General features: G+C 36.6%; 1 protein-coding gene across 1 annotated transcript; it reads left to right on the forward strand.

Moving 5' to 3' along the window:
• Positions 1-6,775: 6,775 nt before the first annotated feature.
• Positions 6,776-9,606, forward strand: LOC135608408 (cysteine-rich receptor-like protein kinase 6). The gene is made up of 7 exons (XM_065101257.1): positions 6,776-7,629; positions 7,870-7,986; positions 8,104-8,237; positions 8,324-8,528; positions 8,668-8,905; positions 8,973-9,123; positions 9,243-9,606. Exons 1-7 carry the CDS (start codon positions 6,813-6,815, stop codon positions 9,525-9,527), a joined length of 1,947 nt encoding a protein of 648 aa, XP_064957329.1. The 5' UTR covers positions 6,776-6,812; the 3' UTR covers positions 9,528-9,606.
• The last annotated feature ends 8,494 nt before the right edge of the window (positions 9,607-18,100 follow it).

Here is an 18,100-nt window from a genome sequence, read left to right on the forward strand (position 1 = left end):
TGCGGTACGCCACTGCCAGATTGCCCTGTTTACCAAACTCCACCTGACGCGAGTTAGACATGAAGATGATGAGAAGCTCGACAAATTATTGGAGTACACCAGTATTGTGGTTGGATTTGTGGTCGGCTTTTGGCTGTTTATTGGCACGCTCATCATGAAGCAGACCATCAGATTTGCTTTCTTCCGACGGATCGACAAGACCAGTGACTGGATCCATGTCCAGTTTGCAGTTAAGCTTGCGAAGCTCAAATCCAAATGGCAAACGATGACATGAACTGCCGGTAAGTGCTCGAGTGCGTCACTTCTTCTACTACACCTTAATGTCATGTTGTACTTCGTTGTTAGTCGTATCAAAATCTTGTGTTTGCATGTAATGATGTTTTCATATTATGCTGTCATGGTTAAGCTGAAATAAGCATCATGGATTCTCTGTATACATTACATGTATTAGTTCTAGTATCATAACATCTCCCTCTATCATCACTTTGCTATCGCCAGGCCTTCTCTTATGGATTGATACATACATATCTGACAACTAAAAAGATTAATTGCAAGAGTGTATGCCATACATACTCTGTTTGCTAAGGAAATAGTTAATCTACCTATATTTAATCAATGTTTGAGAGTGGAGATTGTGTTCTTCTGTTATTGTTCGTACAATATATTATTATGCTCAAATTAGATAAAGATTATGACAATCACAGTGTGGAGAGACAATTAGACAATAAAATTGTAACTATTATTGTGGACATGCTCTTAGTGTTTGGCTGAAATCAATGTCTTATTTGAGTGGCGAATCTTTCTTTTCTGAGATTAGATTGTATATTTTCATCATTTTCCATATTCATATGGTATGAGAATCACTCTTCATTTTCCACCAGAGTACATATGTTTTTTTTTTTTTTTTTTTTTCTAAAAGTGAATTATTATTAATAAATAAGTTTTATAAATTCATGTCAATCCCACTCTTGACTGCTTATTCCTATCATTTGGGTGCAAAAGCTTGAGAACTTTTGATTATATAATTATCTTAAGAGAGATATTCTATGTTTCTTTATTGTGTTTTTTTCGTTAATCAACATTTTATGTTATATGCGTTTGTTTCAATATTCATAACATGAGAGCATATATATATATATATATATATATATATATATATATATATATATATATATATATATATATATATATATATATATATATATATATATATAGTTCCTTTTTCGTGGAAATCATATTTTGCAGGACTCGCAGAACTTTGATTTAGGTGTTACCAGAATGCTTTATATAAGTTCCCGATTTGCTGCTATTTTGGGGTTTCTATAATAAAAAAGCAGATTGCCACCAGTTCAGCTGATGCAGGAGTCAAACTAGAAGAAGATGATGATGGAGATATGCTTGAAACAATAATATTAGATGTTACTAGCGTTGTCGTGGGATTCATAGTTGTTTCTGGGGTTTCTATCGGCGTACTGATCGTGAAGCAAGGATTAAGGATTACTCTCTTCCAACAAATTGACAACATCTATGGCTGGATGCAGATATGTGCAGCTGAAAGCTGAAGCCCAAAATAATGACGAAGAATCAATTTAACTGTGGCAAAGTGCTAAGATTGTCTATGTAGACTTCATGTATTTGTGTTCTAGTGTTTTGATTTATGCATGACCATTTGGTGTTGTCCAGAAATAAGGTTATTGTTTAAATATAACATCTGAGACATGGTATCAGGATTGCTCTGTTCCAGTTGATCAACAGGACTTGTGATTGGATCTATGTGCAGGTGACAGTAAAGATTAAGGAACCGAAGGGCAAATGGCGAAGAATGACTTGAAGAATCACTAAGCATCTCAAGCTCATGTCATCCTCTCCATGTTATGCTGTTGGGTGTATTTATGTTTCATGTAATCGTTGTAGTCTTTTTAGAGTCTTAAATCTATTGGCAACTTGCTGCTGGTTGTTAGTGCAGTGAAACTTAACTTACTGCATCACCTATTGCTTCTTTTCCAGAAACAAACCAATGGTCCACAGGAGGGCAAATGAGTTGTCATAACATATGCAACATATTACTATGAATTGAGAATTGCTCCAGTGGAAGCATCATAACTCCATCCTTCATATACATGAAATTGATTTCAGTGAGTGTTTCAGGGGATTCCAGCTGAGAACAAAGTGTGATTATGTTCAATATATCTCAATCAGGGGAAGACTTGCTCATGCTTTCATAATGGATTTAACCATTCAAAGTATTTTCTTTGGCCTTGGAAGTTGCTGTTCTGTTGTCAGATCTCAGATCTCTTCAATCTCTCCAACTCTTTTTACTAGTCAAATCATGCCTTAGTTTGATGAACCAAATGGATTAATCAAAAGAATGATTCTGGATGCTTATGTAGGTAGGAGACCACATACAAGCCACAATCTGCGACCAAGCTTTCTCTTTATACCATTCATACAACTTTTGGTCTTCACATACTGGAGTTTTATACAGTTTGAGCATTTGAAGCTCTAAAAGCACCGACAGCAACAGCACAGGCAGCAGCCTTCGCTTTTACATCATTGATGGATTCTTATCTTTCAGTACTGAAACATGTTCTCGGCTGAAGCCATGATCGGCTGGTTCATGCGCATGAGGTTCCACGGATTGATGAAGTCATCAGTGATCATGGGGCCACTACCGATGCTATATTTTGCTTTCAAGCAGTGGAGGATGTCATTGAGAGACTGCAGCCTGTTGCTGAGCTCCATCATCTGCGTCCTCAGGACAGAGTTCTCAGCCTGCACTGCAAAAAACCGCTGCGTGGTGAGGGTGAAGGTTGTCAAGATCTGGCTGTTCTCCTTCCTCAGCTGGCCGATCTGCGCGGTGAGACCATCCAAATGCTTCTGCTTGCGCATCCTGGACCGCCTCGCGGATTCACGGTTCGATATCTTTCTCCTCTGCATCTTAAGGTTCATCACTGCCTGCAGATCCTCTTCGGAAGCTGACTTTTGAGCAGGCTGGACCCAGAAGGAGTTCCAACAGGAGAAGCCATAGAAGTTTTGTTCTTTTTGCAGTGAAAATGAGATTCTTTCTTTCTTGCTAGCCTATGTAAATTTTAATGGTAGTGCTTCAGCAAAGAGTATATATTGGATGGAAATATAGCTGAATATGTGAATATATAGCAAGACTAATACTACCAAGAAAACTAGGAGATTCTATGTATATATATATGTATATATGTAGATCTCAGAACGAGCTCATGAAAACACATAAAACCAGTAAAGGAACACAACAGAGAAGGACTGAGCGAGATGGGTCCTGCGCCTGAGAATGATGTTGATCATAAACCCAGAGAGAAGGATCTCACTTAGGATAAGCGACATCAATTAGAAACGTCAAGAGCAACAGATGCTGCATGTGACAAACACACAGGATGCTTTAGTATACAAAGATCAGAGAAATGATTTTGCCCCTCCCTTCGCCCCGCCGATCGCTGTCTTCACCTCTGGCCGCTTGTGCCTCCGTTCCTGACTGCCTTCGCCTCCACCTCTGGTCATCTCCTTGCATGACCTCCCCACCCCTTTGCCCATCTCCCCCATTCACCCCTGGTAGCTTATGCTTGTCATCCCCACTCTGCTAGCTTGCCCTGTTCATCGAACTCCACCTGATGCCAGAGTTAAAGATGACGACAAGCTCGACAAATTATTGGAGTACACCAGTATTGTGATTGGATTTGAGGTTGGCTTTTGGCTGTTTATTGGCACGCTCATCATGAAGCAGGCCATCAGATTCGCTTTCTTCCGATGGATCGACAATGCCAGCGACTGGATCTATTTTCAGTTTGCAGTAAAGCTTGCGAAGCTCAAATCCAAATGGCAAACAATGACATGAACTGCTGGTAAGTGCTCGAGTGTGTCACTTCTTCTATCACATCTTAATGTTATGTTGGTCCTACGAAGTTAGCCGTATCAAAAATCTTGTTTTTCCATGGAATGATGTTATCATATTATGCTGTCATAATAAGCATCATAGATTGTCCATATATATTATATGTATTTGTTTTAGTATCATAACATCTCCATCTATCATCTTTTTGCTAAATGATTAATTGCAAGTGCACAATTCTGTCTTCCTTATCTTGGTCTCTTTGTTGCCAAAATCAATTATATTTCTTGAGATTATATACAAATTTCATTGTTTCATACAGATTGTTTTCTCCTGTTATTGTTTTTACAATAAAAGAAAAATCAACAATGTTATTATGCTCTAGTGATACAATTAGACAATAAAATCGAGGTTTTGTCGTAAGTCACCATTGAATTTCTACAAAAATGTAATAAAATGTTACTTGCAAGAACAAACTGTTTCTAGTCATACTATTTCTATAGATCATTTGTATAAAAAGAATGTTATATTCATAGAATGGTCTGTCACACTCTGTTTGCTGGTGACATGTTGACATCTAAATGTGGTCAATTAGTGTCCGACCAAATCATCTCGAATTGAGGACATCAAAAATTAAATACCAGTAACCTAAGACTTAATTGGATAGAAAATATCTATGAATTACTTGTCGTGATTACCAAGTTGACTCAAATTATATGAAGAACAACATTATAAAAAAAAAAATCTAAGTATGAAAAAAAATCCTTGGCAGTTATGATTTGATTATTCTATACAAGCCTTTTATAACTCGGGATCCTAAAGGGGGCGAGTATTATTGGGTTTTATCTATAATATCATATTTTAAGATATATGTAAAAAGATGTTTAAGAGTTTTTGAAATAAGGTTTGAGTTGAATGAGATTTATTTTATTTAATTTAATTAATTTAATCAATTTATTTCCTTGAAAACTATTCATTACAAAATAACTATCTACTAAATGGAGATAGTTACATATTTTTAGACTCTAGGTAGGTATTATCCTTGAAAACTCATTGACTAATAAGCTCTTATTATAGGTTACTGCTCCTCAAGTTGCATACCTCTTGTTGAATATATTCTTGACTTAGTTTTCTAACTCATTGACTGATAAGTTTTAAGAGTATTGCCCCTCAAGTTACATGCTATCTAACATATGCATTTATGAGATATTATCGAGTATATCTCTGATTTAATTTTCATGAAGATCATTTGATTGAGTCATTTTATCACGATACTATACTTGTTAAAGAGGTCATCTCCAAAGAATTTAGTTCTGTAACATTGATAAATGTAACAGATAATAAAAATCGATTCGACACTTGAGAAGTGGTATGTAAAAGTTCTAACTACTCTTCTGGTGGTAGGAAAATGTATATCCATACTATATTATTAGTGAATAAATTAGAACTTTATTTATAATAATCGAGCAAATATGACTTAGATTGACTAGTCAACAAAATCTCCGACGTTAATGAATCAGTCAACTCTTACATTTTTATCATGAGTTAATTTTTTTATTTCACGATTAAACTCTTCACATTTAAATCTCCAACATTCCTTAAACACCCAAGTCTTACATATTAATCAATCAACCCTCACATTTTATATTTTGATTATGGTATGTATCGAAGTCTCCAAGAGATAGATATGTGTCTCAATCACGTTGACTTGCGCCCGAGCAACATGATAAGATGTAAGCTTTTGACTTGCGTCTCAACCACATGATAGAAGCTTCAATGAGAACATGTGACTTCCCTCCATCTCACACCACATGGAAGATAGATGGAAATTTAGGTGTTGAAAGGCATCCATCCATATCAAACCATTCATTACGTCATGAGAAATATGCATGTTTTCCAACGTCAAAAGTCTCCTTGACTTGCACGTCAAGAAAACACAAACATTTACATCCTTTTATGTTTTGTATAAAATTATTTTTTGACAATTTATTCAGAAGAGTCGATCATAATTAGCGTTTATTTGAGAGCATTCTTTTTCTCCGAATTTACTAAAGAGCTTTTTATTTTAGAGATTTATACATAGCTTTACGGTGTGAATCTATCCGAGTTCGATTTAAAAAACCAAAATCTATAAAATCATCTAAAAATAGAAAATCCAATGAAATTACGATTTCGTGTTGTATTTATCTTCTATATTAAAATTGAGTTGAATAATCTTTATGTCATTATACTCATACATGTACCATGTTATATTCGATTACAGAATCAACATAGAAATATATCACTTAAGAAACTCCTAGAATCAACTTAAAAGAACAATGAAATCAACATGTAGATCACATTTGCCTGCTCTATTGAAAGATGGAAGTTTGTGTTACACTTGTAATCCTTGGTGCGGGCCACTTATCTGGAATCTCGTGAATCAGATATCCTGTAGACCATAAATTGCTGGTCCAAATTATCCACCCCTCTAATGGTATTCTTTATACTTAAGCATATATATATATATATATATATATATATATATATATATATATATATATATATATATATATATATATATTATTTATTTATTTATAGTCCAATCAACAAATACAGTCATAGTCCAACAAGTAGTGTCTCTGCAGTATCCAACACGCAGAAGCGTCGCTTTCCATTTCCAAGCTTTTGATTGGTTGGAGCTTTCTTGATTTCCATTTCCCTTCGTGACAGCTAGATTGTGAAATGGATGACGCTGTAGTGCTCGAACAAAAGAACATGAGTCAACATTCATGATTTCACTATAACTAAAAGACGCACTGAAACAATGAAATAACAATGGGCACAAAATAAATGCTTAAGAATAGATTGCGACTTGTCTTTTACGCGTCTTTAAGAAGATATCTGTTTCCATATTTGATGCTACGATATAAGTCCTACAGCACGCGGTAATTAGCCAAAGAGTACCACCACCATGTTTCCTTCGATCAGCTCCACCCAGTTTCTGCTCCTCTACCTCGTCCTCCTCTTCGTCCCCTCTCCGACCGTTGCCTTCACGTGGCAAGTTTGCAGCACAAGTGCCGGCAACTTTACTGCCAACAGCACGTATGAGTCCAACCTCAACCTCCTCCTCTCCTCCCTCGTCTCCAACGGTTCCGCTCCTGGCTTCTTCACCGACACCGTCGGACAAATACCCAACCAAGTTCAAGGCCTCGTCCTTTGTCGTGGCGATACTAACCTCACCACGTGCGGTTCCTGCCTTAGCAACGTCACGGTGGAGATCCTCCGGCTCTGTGCCGACAACAAGGATGCCGTGGTTTGGGAAGATGAGTGCCTCCTTCGCTTTTCCAACCGGCAGTTCCTCAGCACCTTAGACAACGACCCGACGGCTGCCTTGCCAAACTTGAACCAGGTAAACTACGAAGCGGATCGGTTCAACAAGGTGGTGAACGACTTGCTCGACAGCACGGCTGATTGGGCGGCGTACAACTCCACGAAGAGGTACGCGACCGGGCAAGCGTTCAACGTGACGCAGGCGGTTCCAACTATATATGGCCTGGCGCAATGCACGCCGGACATGTCGACGAGTGACTGCAGGCAATGCTTGAAAGGCGTGTTACAGGGGCTCCCACGGAGCCTACAGGGAGCTAGGAATCAGGGAGTGAGGTGCAATATAAGGTTCGAAGTTACCCCCTTCTACGACGGCACCCCCATCATATCGCTCCTTTCACCTTTGACGGATGCAACAGCTCCAACACCCAATCCTTCCGTCTGTCCAACCGGGAAAGAAGGTAAAGATGCACCCTTAGCACAATTAATTAATTAATTAATTATATACATAGATCCATGGCAAATAGGCGACACTCATTCATTCTATAAGAGCCTAGGAAAGTATACCACTTGCTCTAATCTACCATTCAACACACGATCGATCAAGACAGGGCAAATCGAATAACCCGTGCTGCAAAAGAATGGCTATCGTAATAAAAGGGTTTTTGTCGTGTCCGCTAATACAATTCACAATGGTGCAGGAAAAACGAAGAAAACAACTATAGCAATTTCGGTATCCGCAGTGAGCGCAATACTGCTAATCTCCATATTTTGCACTTGGTACAGGAGATCGAGGAAGCGGGCAGTGAAATCACCTTGTGAGTGACTGACTCATCTATTCCTGATGTCCCGTCTCCTTCATTGAAATCGGCTAGTGCTTGTGGAAAATCATTTGTAATTAACATTCTTGCAATCGTCTGCTTAATTTGTCATAGATCAAACTGACTCGGAGCAGGCCTCACAAGTGTTTGAGTCATTACTATTTCGTCTACCTACACTTCGAGTTGCAACAGCCAACTTCGCCGAAGCGAATAAACTTGGAGAAGGTGGTTTCGGTGCAGTTTACAAGGTACATCCGCACCATATTCTCCTCCTATTTCCAATTCAGTGTCCTCTTGTTTCCATTCTTCCGCTTAACCGTGAAGTATTGTGCAGGGACTACTGCCGGACGGACGAGTGATAGCGGTCAAGAGGCTGCTGAACTCTGGGCAAGGACTTGGAGAGCTTAAAAATGAGCTGCTTTTGGTTGCTAAGCTCCAGCACAGGAATCTTGTAAAACTTCTGGGCGTTTGCTTGGAGGAAGAGACGATGATTGTGTATGAATACGTGCCTAATTCAAGCCTGGACAGATTTCTGTTTGGTAATTCACGCTCTTAATGAGCTTTCTTTACAACTTTGATATCTGCAGTTCAAAAAAAGAAAAAAGAAAGAAAAACTAAACCTTTATGATTAAGTTTGGAAGTATAAGTTTTTGCCTCGATTCCTTTTTTATGGAGCAGATGCTGTAAGAGGCAAACAGCTGACTTGGGGAATTCGATACAAGATCATCTGTGGAATCGCTAGAGGCATGCTTTATCTGCACGAGGAATCTCAACTAAAAATCATACATCGAGATTTAAAAGCCAGCAACATCTTGTTAGATGCAGATATGAACCCCAAGATCTCAGATTTCGGCTTAGCGAAGCTTTTTGACATTGACCAGACTCAAGGCACCACCAATCGAGTCATGGGAACCTTGTGAGTGGACTGGTCCAATGGTGTACCTATTATTTGCGTTACCTAACCAATCTTAATTCCACTGCAGTGGATACATGGCTCCGGAGTACGTGATGCGAGGCAAGTTTTCGATCAAGTCAGACGTATTCAGCTTCGGTGTTCTGGTTTTGGAGATTTTGACAGGAAGAAAAAGCAATGGTTCCCATAATCCAGAAGTTACTGAGGTCCTTCTAAGCTATGTGAGTAACCAAGTGGAGTCACAAATCACATTGATTGGCTTTGCATTACTACCGAAGTCTAATTCCGACTTTTGTGATGCATTTGAGTTGAGTTTCAAGTTATATTTTCCTTTGCACAGATATGGGAGAAATGGCAAGACGGATCAGCCTTGGAGATAGTCGATCCAGCCTTGGGTGGTCACTACCAACAAAGCGACCTGTTAAGATTCGTGCAAATTGGGCTATTATGTGTTCAGGAAGATCCTTCTGATAGGCCAACTATGTCGACGATAGTTGTGATGCTCAACAGTGAAACTGTCTCTCTCCGAGCTCCTTCACAACCTGCATTTTATATGGGGAACGGTGATAAGGTTGCTACGATGTCAGTAAACCAAGTTTCAATATCAGAACCAGAATTACGTTAGAAATAGAAGGACAATGTTAATCCTTCTTCGAGCACGAGGGCTACGATAATGCAATAAATATTTTCCTTGTTTTTCGTGACATTATTGCAATATGTAATTTCAAGGTTATACCATTATATTTGGTTTCCGAACTAGTAATTTTGGTTTCTGAATTTTGAGAGTCAAACTCAACCAGTTTTGATATCAGAATCAAAATCGTAGTAGTTGACGAGAGACGTACAACTAATCACGGCCCCCCAGAGATATCATCGTTTGCTACCAACGACGTCATCTGTCATTACCAACTAAAATATTAATTTTTTTTCTTTTTATGTTTATTGACGATGTTAAGATAAATAGATCTAATTAACTAAAGGAATAGTTAATTAGGGTAAATGGACCTAAATATTTTATTTTCGTAACTATAAGGATATGAATGTAACTTTTTAAATTATATAGATTAAAATAGATGTTTCATTTTCGTAACTATAAAATTATCAATATAATTTTTTTAAAATTATATGAATTAAAATATTAATTATAATTAACTACAAGGAATAATATGTAATTAATCCTAATATAGCATAAAAATAATGACACTCGGTCAACACATAACAGCTGCTCCAACGAGTTGCGTGCACTGATACGGCTCATGGAAAGTTTATCTACCACAAGTGTCCGACACATCGCTTTCATTCTACCCATCTATTCCGCTCCAAAGCTTCGAAGACTTGGTAAGAGCTTTTCATGGATTCCATTCCTTCGTCAAAGCTAAAATGTGACATGGATATGTGCATATATGTTTTGATCGCCTACCCGACGCAGGAAACGTAAAGAAAAGGACATTTACTTCCGTCTTCGTGCTTAGGAGAAGGGAAAAAGGAAAAGATGATAAGAACATTTACATCCTTCTATGGAAGAGTAATATTAGGAATATTAAAAATATTCAAAATAAAATTATAGATAACAAAAAGGATTGCTAATAGAAATATTTTTATGTTTTATTTATATCTCCAGCTGTAGAGTAATTATATTACTACGAATACAAAAGATAATTGGTTGACTCTATCACTCATAAAACTTAAACATATCATACAATAATTTATCAAGTTAGATAACAACATTAAGTAATCCATGTAGTTTGAGCATGGGACTCTTTCTTTAAATTATTCTTAAATATTTAGGAATTCTATTTTACAAGAAACATAGTTATTTTTTCAAAATAAATTTGTGTTCAACAAAGCAAAATTTTTTTTATGAGAGTATAAACTTCTTATGCGTATCGTTCGGGTGCTAAAGAATGAAAATTGAATAACCATCTCGAGATATATTTTCCTTGGTAATCAGAATTCCTGCTTGAGTTTTTTTTGGTCAACAAACGTTAATTGCTTCAACATATTTAATGACCACAGCAAAAAATGATTATGTGGAATAATTTTCCTTCACTGCCACAAAATAAGTTTGGGAACGGACTCAAAAGCGAGTCGGATTCGGGCTCGAATCGAATCGACTAGGGATGTTGACCGAAGTCAATTTCTCACCGGCCCCACCTTTGATCCTCGCCGCAGCCGTTCCCCGCGCCTGCGTTCACACAGTGCACCGCCGCACGCGGGGGCGTTTCACTCTCGCAGTCCTCACCGCGGCCGCTGCCCGCTGTCTTCATCGCCGCCGCCTCCCCGTGCGCCCGCACCGCCCGCCGCAGCCACAGTCGGCCGCCGTAACCCGGCCACGTGCAGTCGCACCTCTCAAGCACTGCCACCTTCCCTTGCTCCTATAAATGGAGCTTTGGGGAACAACAGCGAGGGAAGCGAAGGAGAGAACAAGGAGAGAGGAGAAGTGAGTAAGGAGCCCAAATCCGACCAAAGTTCTTCTCCGGCGACAAGTCCGGTCGCCGATCTCCGTCGCCGGCCTGTCACAGTGCTCATTGCAGCAACCTGCGGAGGAGGAAGAAGAGGAAGTTGACTGGTCAACACTGATCAACTTTGATTTGACAGGGGTAATTTTGTTTTATTGGCAAAATTTGGATTTCTTTTCTAAGGAAATCGTGATGGTGTCGTTAAGCCCTCCTGCGGTTTAATTTTTTATTATGATTTTTCTTCTCTTTGTGGTTGTAAAAACGATGCTTATGTAAATCGTTTGTCCTGTCATTCGATTTTTCCATCGACTCGATCTATATCGTAAAATTATGTAACATATTAATTCTTTATATGTTATATGAGATCAAAAAATTGGATCGAAATATAATTACTCTATGATAAAGATGAAAGCTATCTTAATAAACAAGAAATTTCATAACACTCCTTGGGGAAATAGCCCTCTAGTAGAGATTTTAATTATTACGAATCATAGGATGAATCTTAGTGAATCAAATTCATTGGTGTCTTTTAAACTAAAATCATAGACCTAGAGAATATAGACGTAGCATCGGAAAAGAAGATAAGACCTTGTTAGTAGTATATTCTCTTCCTCTTTCATATAAAAGTTTTTAAAAATTAATTTTATATGAAAAGTGCACCATTTCTCTAGATATTATAATTGGACCTTAAAAGAGAGAAAGGAGATAAAAATAAATCTAGGTCGAGGAACATTTAGTGCTATTATGGCAAGAAAAGGTCACATCAAAGTAACTATCGAGCTTTGAAAAAATAATGATAATTAGAAGAAAAACATATTGTTGAAGTCTCGATAAAAAAAAAAAAAATTGAGACGAAGGTACTTGTGACTTTCACATGTCACAACAAGTCATGTTAGTTCTTCGCTTATGAACCCACCTAAGGAGAAAAAGATGTATTTATGAAGAATAACTTGTCGTGTAAGGTCGAGATTCCAAAGTTAAAAGAGAAACTTAATTTCATCGTCCGCTTTGGATGTCCTAAAGGTTTGACTACTCTAGCCAATGAGCCCAAATACAACCAAAATTATTTGGCAACAAGTCCGATCGGTCATACTTCGGTCACTGTGCTCATTGCAGCATATGCAGAGGAGAGGACGTTGACTGGTCAACTCTGGTTAATAGGTCAACGTTGGTTAATAGGGTTAATTCTATATTTTTTCTTTTTGATTATATTTGACATGTGAAAGTCCCAACTACTCTTGTTGTCGTGATAGGAAAATGTGTATCCACACTATATTATTAATAAATAAATTAAAATTTTATTTATAATAATTAGGCAAATGTGATTTCGATTGATTGACTAACAAAATCTCCGACGCTAATGAATCATTCAACTCTTACACCTTTAACATGAGTTGATTTGTTTTCTTTCACGATTGAACACTTCACATGTAAACCTCCAATATCCAAGTCTCACATATTAATCAATCAACACTCATTCACATTGACTTGAATGCATCGAAGTCTACGAGAGACAAAAATGTGTCTCATTCACGGTGACTTGCACCTTACCAAAATGCAAGACTTTCTCGATCACACAATACAAGTTTGGATGAGTGTTCAAACCTTATACACTCATAGGTAACTACTACTTTTCAAACTCACACCACGTGGAAATTAAAGAGGAAATCAAGGAGTGGAGGCCTTTCATGGAAGATTCGCCTCTTCCATCCCACATCCAACCATTCATCATGTCATGAGAAAATCTTGGATGAGTGTTTAGACCTTACACACTCATACACAACTTCTTTCCAACGTCACGCCACATAAAAGGTGGAAATCAAAGGTGTGAAAATCTTTCGTGGCAATTCACCTCTTCCATCCTATATCCAATCATTCAATATCCATGCTTTTCAACACCGAACGTCAACATTTACTTTTTTTTTCTTTTATATGAAAGAATTTTTAGATAATTTACTAAGAAAATAAGTCATAATTAACTTTTTACCAAGAGCATTCTTTTTTCAGAGTTTATTGGGAGCATCCTTAAGACAATAAAAGGAAAAATATACTCTGTATTTTAAAGATTGTTACGTAGTTTTATAGGATTTGAGCATAAACCTATCCAAATTTGATTTTAAAAATATCTAAAATAATCTAAAAATAGAAAAATTAATGAAAATACTACTTAATGTTATATTTGTAAAGATTGAGGCGAGTGGACTAAATTTTATAGCCTTATACTCATAAATAAATTATGTTACACTCGATTGCAAAATCAACCTAAAAATGTATCATATTTGACTTCACAAACTACAAAAGTCACTTTAAAATAGAAACATATAATAAAATCAGTGTATATATCATATTTGTTTACTCTATTAAAATATCGAGGTAAGTTTGACGAGTCTCAATTGTTGCGCTCGCAAATGAACTGGTCAATGATGGAAATTAGGGCCGTCTTATATGAATCATCCAACCCTCACATCACAATTAAGTGCCCTTGACTTTGATTAAGTGCATCTTAGCCACGGGATCGATTCCACACGCGGTGTGCGCACAAGTCAAGAGGATTTCCGGTTGTTTCACAGTTAAAGCTCTTCACATCTAAATCTCCAACATTCATAAACACCCAACTCTCACATATTGCTAATGAGATAGTAAATATAGTTGGCATTTGTTGAGATGTTTTGTTTCCGGTTATTTTTCTTAGAAAATAAGAAATGCTCAATTAGATAAAGATACACATAGTATGATTACAAAATATAATTGTGACCATTATTGTGGACATATATGCTCTTGATATTTGGTAGTCCATCACTCATTCAAGTGTAAGTCACTTTTTTTCTCTCTTTTTCTTTAGATGAGATTATATAATTTTGGACTCTTTCTATAATTTATTCTTATTTTTTTAGGAATTCCTTTTATAAGAAAAATAATTATTTTTAAAAAATTAAAATTTGTGTTCTACCAAGCAAACTTGTCCAAAATTTTTTTATGAGTATAAACTTCTTATGCCAATCATTCGGGTGCTAAAGATTGAGTCGGATTTGGCTCGAACCGAATCAACCCAACCGGGGATGTTGACCGAAGTCAACTTCTCACCGGCCCGTCCTGCGTTCGTCGCCGCGGCCGCAGCCCGCAGTCTTCATCGCCGCCTCCCCGTGGGCCCGCACACCGCCTGCCGCAGCCACAGTCGCCGAAGTCGTCCGCCGCAACCGCCCACGTGCGGTCGCACCTCTCCGCTCACAGGCGGCGAGCTCTCCACCTTCCCTTGCTCCTATAAATTGAGCTTTAGGGAACAACAGCGAGGGAAGCGAAGGAGAGAAGAAGCGAGGTGAAGGTTGAGGAAGGAACCCAAATCCGACCAAGTTCTTCTCCGGCGAAAAGTCCGGTCACCGATCTCCGTCGCCGGCCGGTCACCGTGCTCATTGCAGCACCTGCGGAGTAGGATGAAGAGGAAGTTGACTGGTCAACCATGGTCAACTTTGATTGACAGCGGGCAATTTTGTTTTATTTGGCAAATTTTGGATTTTTTTTTCTAAGGAAGTCGTGATGGTGTTGTTAATGAATAAATTTTTTCTACGATTTAATTTTTTATTTTGATTTTTCTTCTTCTTGTGTACGTAATAACGATGTTTATGTCATAATTTGAGTCATGTTAACTCATTTATTTTTATTTTTCATCATTTATCATATGATATTTTCACCGACTCGATCTATATCTTATGGGTATGTAACCTACTAATCTTTCCTATATACGGTATCAAAGCATTCTTACCAAAGATTATCAGGTTGCTGGGCCTTAACGACTAACATGAGATATAAGATCGAAAAATTAGATCGAAATTTTAAGTACTCTCTGATAAATATAAATATTATTTTAATAAATTAAACTTGTGACAAAGGTAATCCGGAAGGAGATTAGCTCTATAATATTGATAAATATAATATACAATCAAAATCGATGTTAACACTTATGAAGTGATGTGTGAAAGTCCCAACTACTTTAGTCGTTGTAGAAAAATTTGGATCTATACTATATTATTAATGAATAAATTGAAACTCCATTTATAATAATTAATCGAATGTGCTTTCGATTGACTGGTCAACAAAATCTCTGATGTTAATGAATCATTCAACTCTTACATCTTTATCATTAGTTGAACTTTTCTTTCACGGTTAAACTCTTAATATCTAAATCCCCGACATTCATGAAACACGAAAGTCTCACGTACTAATCAATCATGTCTTATATCTTATTTCTTAACCATGGAATACATTAGAGTCTCCATGAGATAGATATGTATCTTATTGACGTTGACTTGCACCCGACTAAAATAAGACTTTCTCAGCCATATCATAGAAGTTTGGATGAGTGTTCAGACCTCATACACTCATAGGCAACTTCTTTCCAACCTCACACCATATAGAAAAGAAGGTCGAAATGACCTTTCATGCTAATTCACCTCTTCCGACCATTCATCGCGTCATGAAAAATATCTATACTTTTCTTTCAACACCGAAAATCTTCTTGACGTGCACATCCGGAAACATCAACATTTATATATATATTTTTTCTTTTATATGAAAATATTTCTAAATAATTTACTCAGAAAATCGATCATAATTAGTTTTTTACCTAAGAGCATTCTTTTTTAGTTTACTTGGGAGCATCCTTAAGACAAAAAGAGAAAAAGTGTGCGCTTTGTTTTAAAGATTGTTACCTAGTTTTATAGGGTTTGAGTGTGAACCTGTCCAAATTTGATTTAAGAATATCTAAAATCATCTAAAAATAGAAAAGCAAATGAATATAATTTTGACATAATACCGTCGATGCTTAGTTGGTGGGCATTAGTCCATTGGCTCTTTGAACGTGTGAGTAGAGCTTGGGTTCATTATGTTCTCTTCTTTATAAGCACTTGCTTCTTTATAAACAGCTATTTGAGTGATTTAAGAAAAATAACAAGTGAAATATCGAATGCCATGTCGGCATGAATCCGACACCAAGTTAGATGTCTAATTAATCTTACGTATGTAATGATGCATAATCAACATATAATATTGACATTAATGCTTGACGAACGACACTTTTACGTTTGGGTAATAGCTAATGTTCTGATAAAACTATTTACTAAAAAATAATTATCTACTTAAATGGAGATAATTGTTACATGTTTACCTATGAAAGGCTCTAGGTATGAACATTGAAGACTCATTGGTACGATCATTAATACTCCTCAGGTTACATACCATTCTAAATTAAGAGTTAAGAGGGCCTTTGTTGGATATGCCTTGACACTTAGTTTCATGACTTATTGACCGAAAAACTTTTGGAAAATCCTTTCATCTTGATACTAATTTTGTGACAATGGTGATTTTGAAGCAAATTTATTCTATAACTTTGATAGACCAATCAAAAATGACATCAACACTTGAAAAGTGGCACGTTAAAGTCCCAACCACTCTTTTCGTGGTGGATAAAAGTGTATCCGCAGTACGTTGCAAGTTAATAATAAATACATTGAAACTCCATCTACATTAATTGAGCAATTGTGACTCCTCTTAACCGGTTGATAAAATCTTCGACGCTAATCTTTATCTCATTCACATTAATTTTTGCCCGAACAACACGATAAGATGCAAGACTTTGACTTGCATCTCAGCCATGGAGGACTTCCCTCTGACCTCACCACATAGAAGACAAAGATGGAAATCAAGGCGTCATGATCTATCATTGGAAAAGTCTTCTCTTCCAATATTTCACTCCATCCATATCAAACCATTCATCAAGTCATCAGAAATATCTATACTTTCCAATGTCGAAAGTCTCCTTGACTTGCACGTCGGAGAACATAAACAATTTACATCTTTTTTTTATTTTGTATAAAATATTTTTGGACAATTTATTCAGAAAAGATGATCATAATTAGTGTTTATCGAAGAACATTCTTTTTTTCCGAATTTACTCGAGAGCATCTTAAGACAGAAAAAGAACATGTATGCTCTTTATTTTAAAGATTTTTTACATGCCTTTATGGTGTGAATCTATCCAAGTTTGATTTAAAAAACCAAAATCTATAAAATAATCTAAAAATAGAAAACCCAATGAAATTACTGTTTAATGTTGTATTTATATTCTATATTAAAATCGAGTTGAATAAGCTTTATGTCATTATACTTATACATATACCATGTTATATTCGATGACAGAATCAACAGAGAATCACCGTAAAAATAGAAAAGAAAAATGAAATCAACATGTATATTATATTTGCCTGCTCTATTGAAAGATGGAAGTAAGTTTGTATTACACTTGTCACACTAGTAAATGAACGCTGGATGGAACCCTCACATCAGAATTAAGTTTCCTTTGACTTCTAACTGCGTATTAGCCACACTAAAGTTCGAGTATGCTTGACCTTGACTGCGTATTAACCACTGCATCAATTCTACAGATAATGTGTGTTAGACTTCGTAACTTAACTTCATTGTCCACTTTGGATGCCAACAAGTTGTGTATGTGCAGTATCCAACACGCAGAAGCGTCGCTTTCCATTTCCAAGCTTTTGATTGGTTGGGAACGTAAACTTTATATATATATATATATATATATATATATATATATATATATATATATATATATATATATATATATATATATATATATATATATATATATATATTTAAATGAACGCTCAGTGGAACCCTCACATCATAATCAAATTTGCTTGACTTCTTAGCCACACTAAAGTGATTG

Source organism: Musa acuminata, chromosome BXJ2-3, assembly GCF_036884655.1.
Source record: "Musa acuminata AAA Group cultivar baxijiao chromosome BXJ2-3, Cavendish_Baxijiao_AAA, whole genome shotgun sequence".
In the NCBI taxonomy this organism is placed as follows: Eukaryota; Viridiplantae; Streptophyta; class Magnoliopsida; order Zingiberales; family Musaceae; genus Musa; species Musa acuminata.

Bases quoted from the DNA above. Each gene is read 5' to 3' on its own strand.
- LOC135608408 (XM_065101257.1), top strand. From the start codon at position 6,813: ATGTTTCCTTCGATCAGCTCCACCCAGTTTCTGCTCCTCTACCTCGTC. The intron at 7,987-8,103 runs GTGAGTGACTGA...AATTTGTCATAG, and splicing joins GCGGGCAGTGAAATCACCTT to ATCAAACTGACTCGGAGCAG. The intron at 9,124-9,242 runs GTGAGTAACCAA...TCCTTTGCACAG, and splicing joins CTGAGGTCCTTCTAAGCTAT to ATATGGGAGAAATGGCAAGA.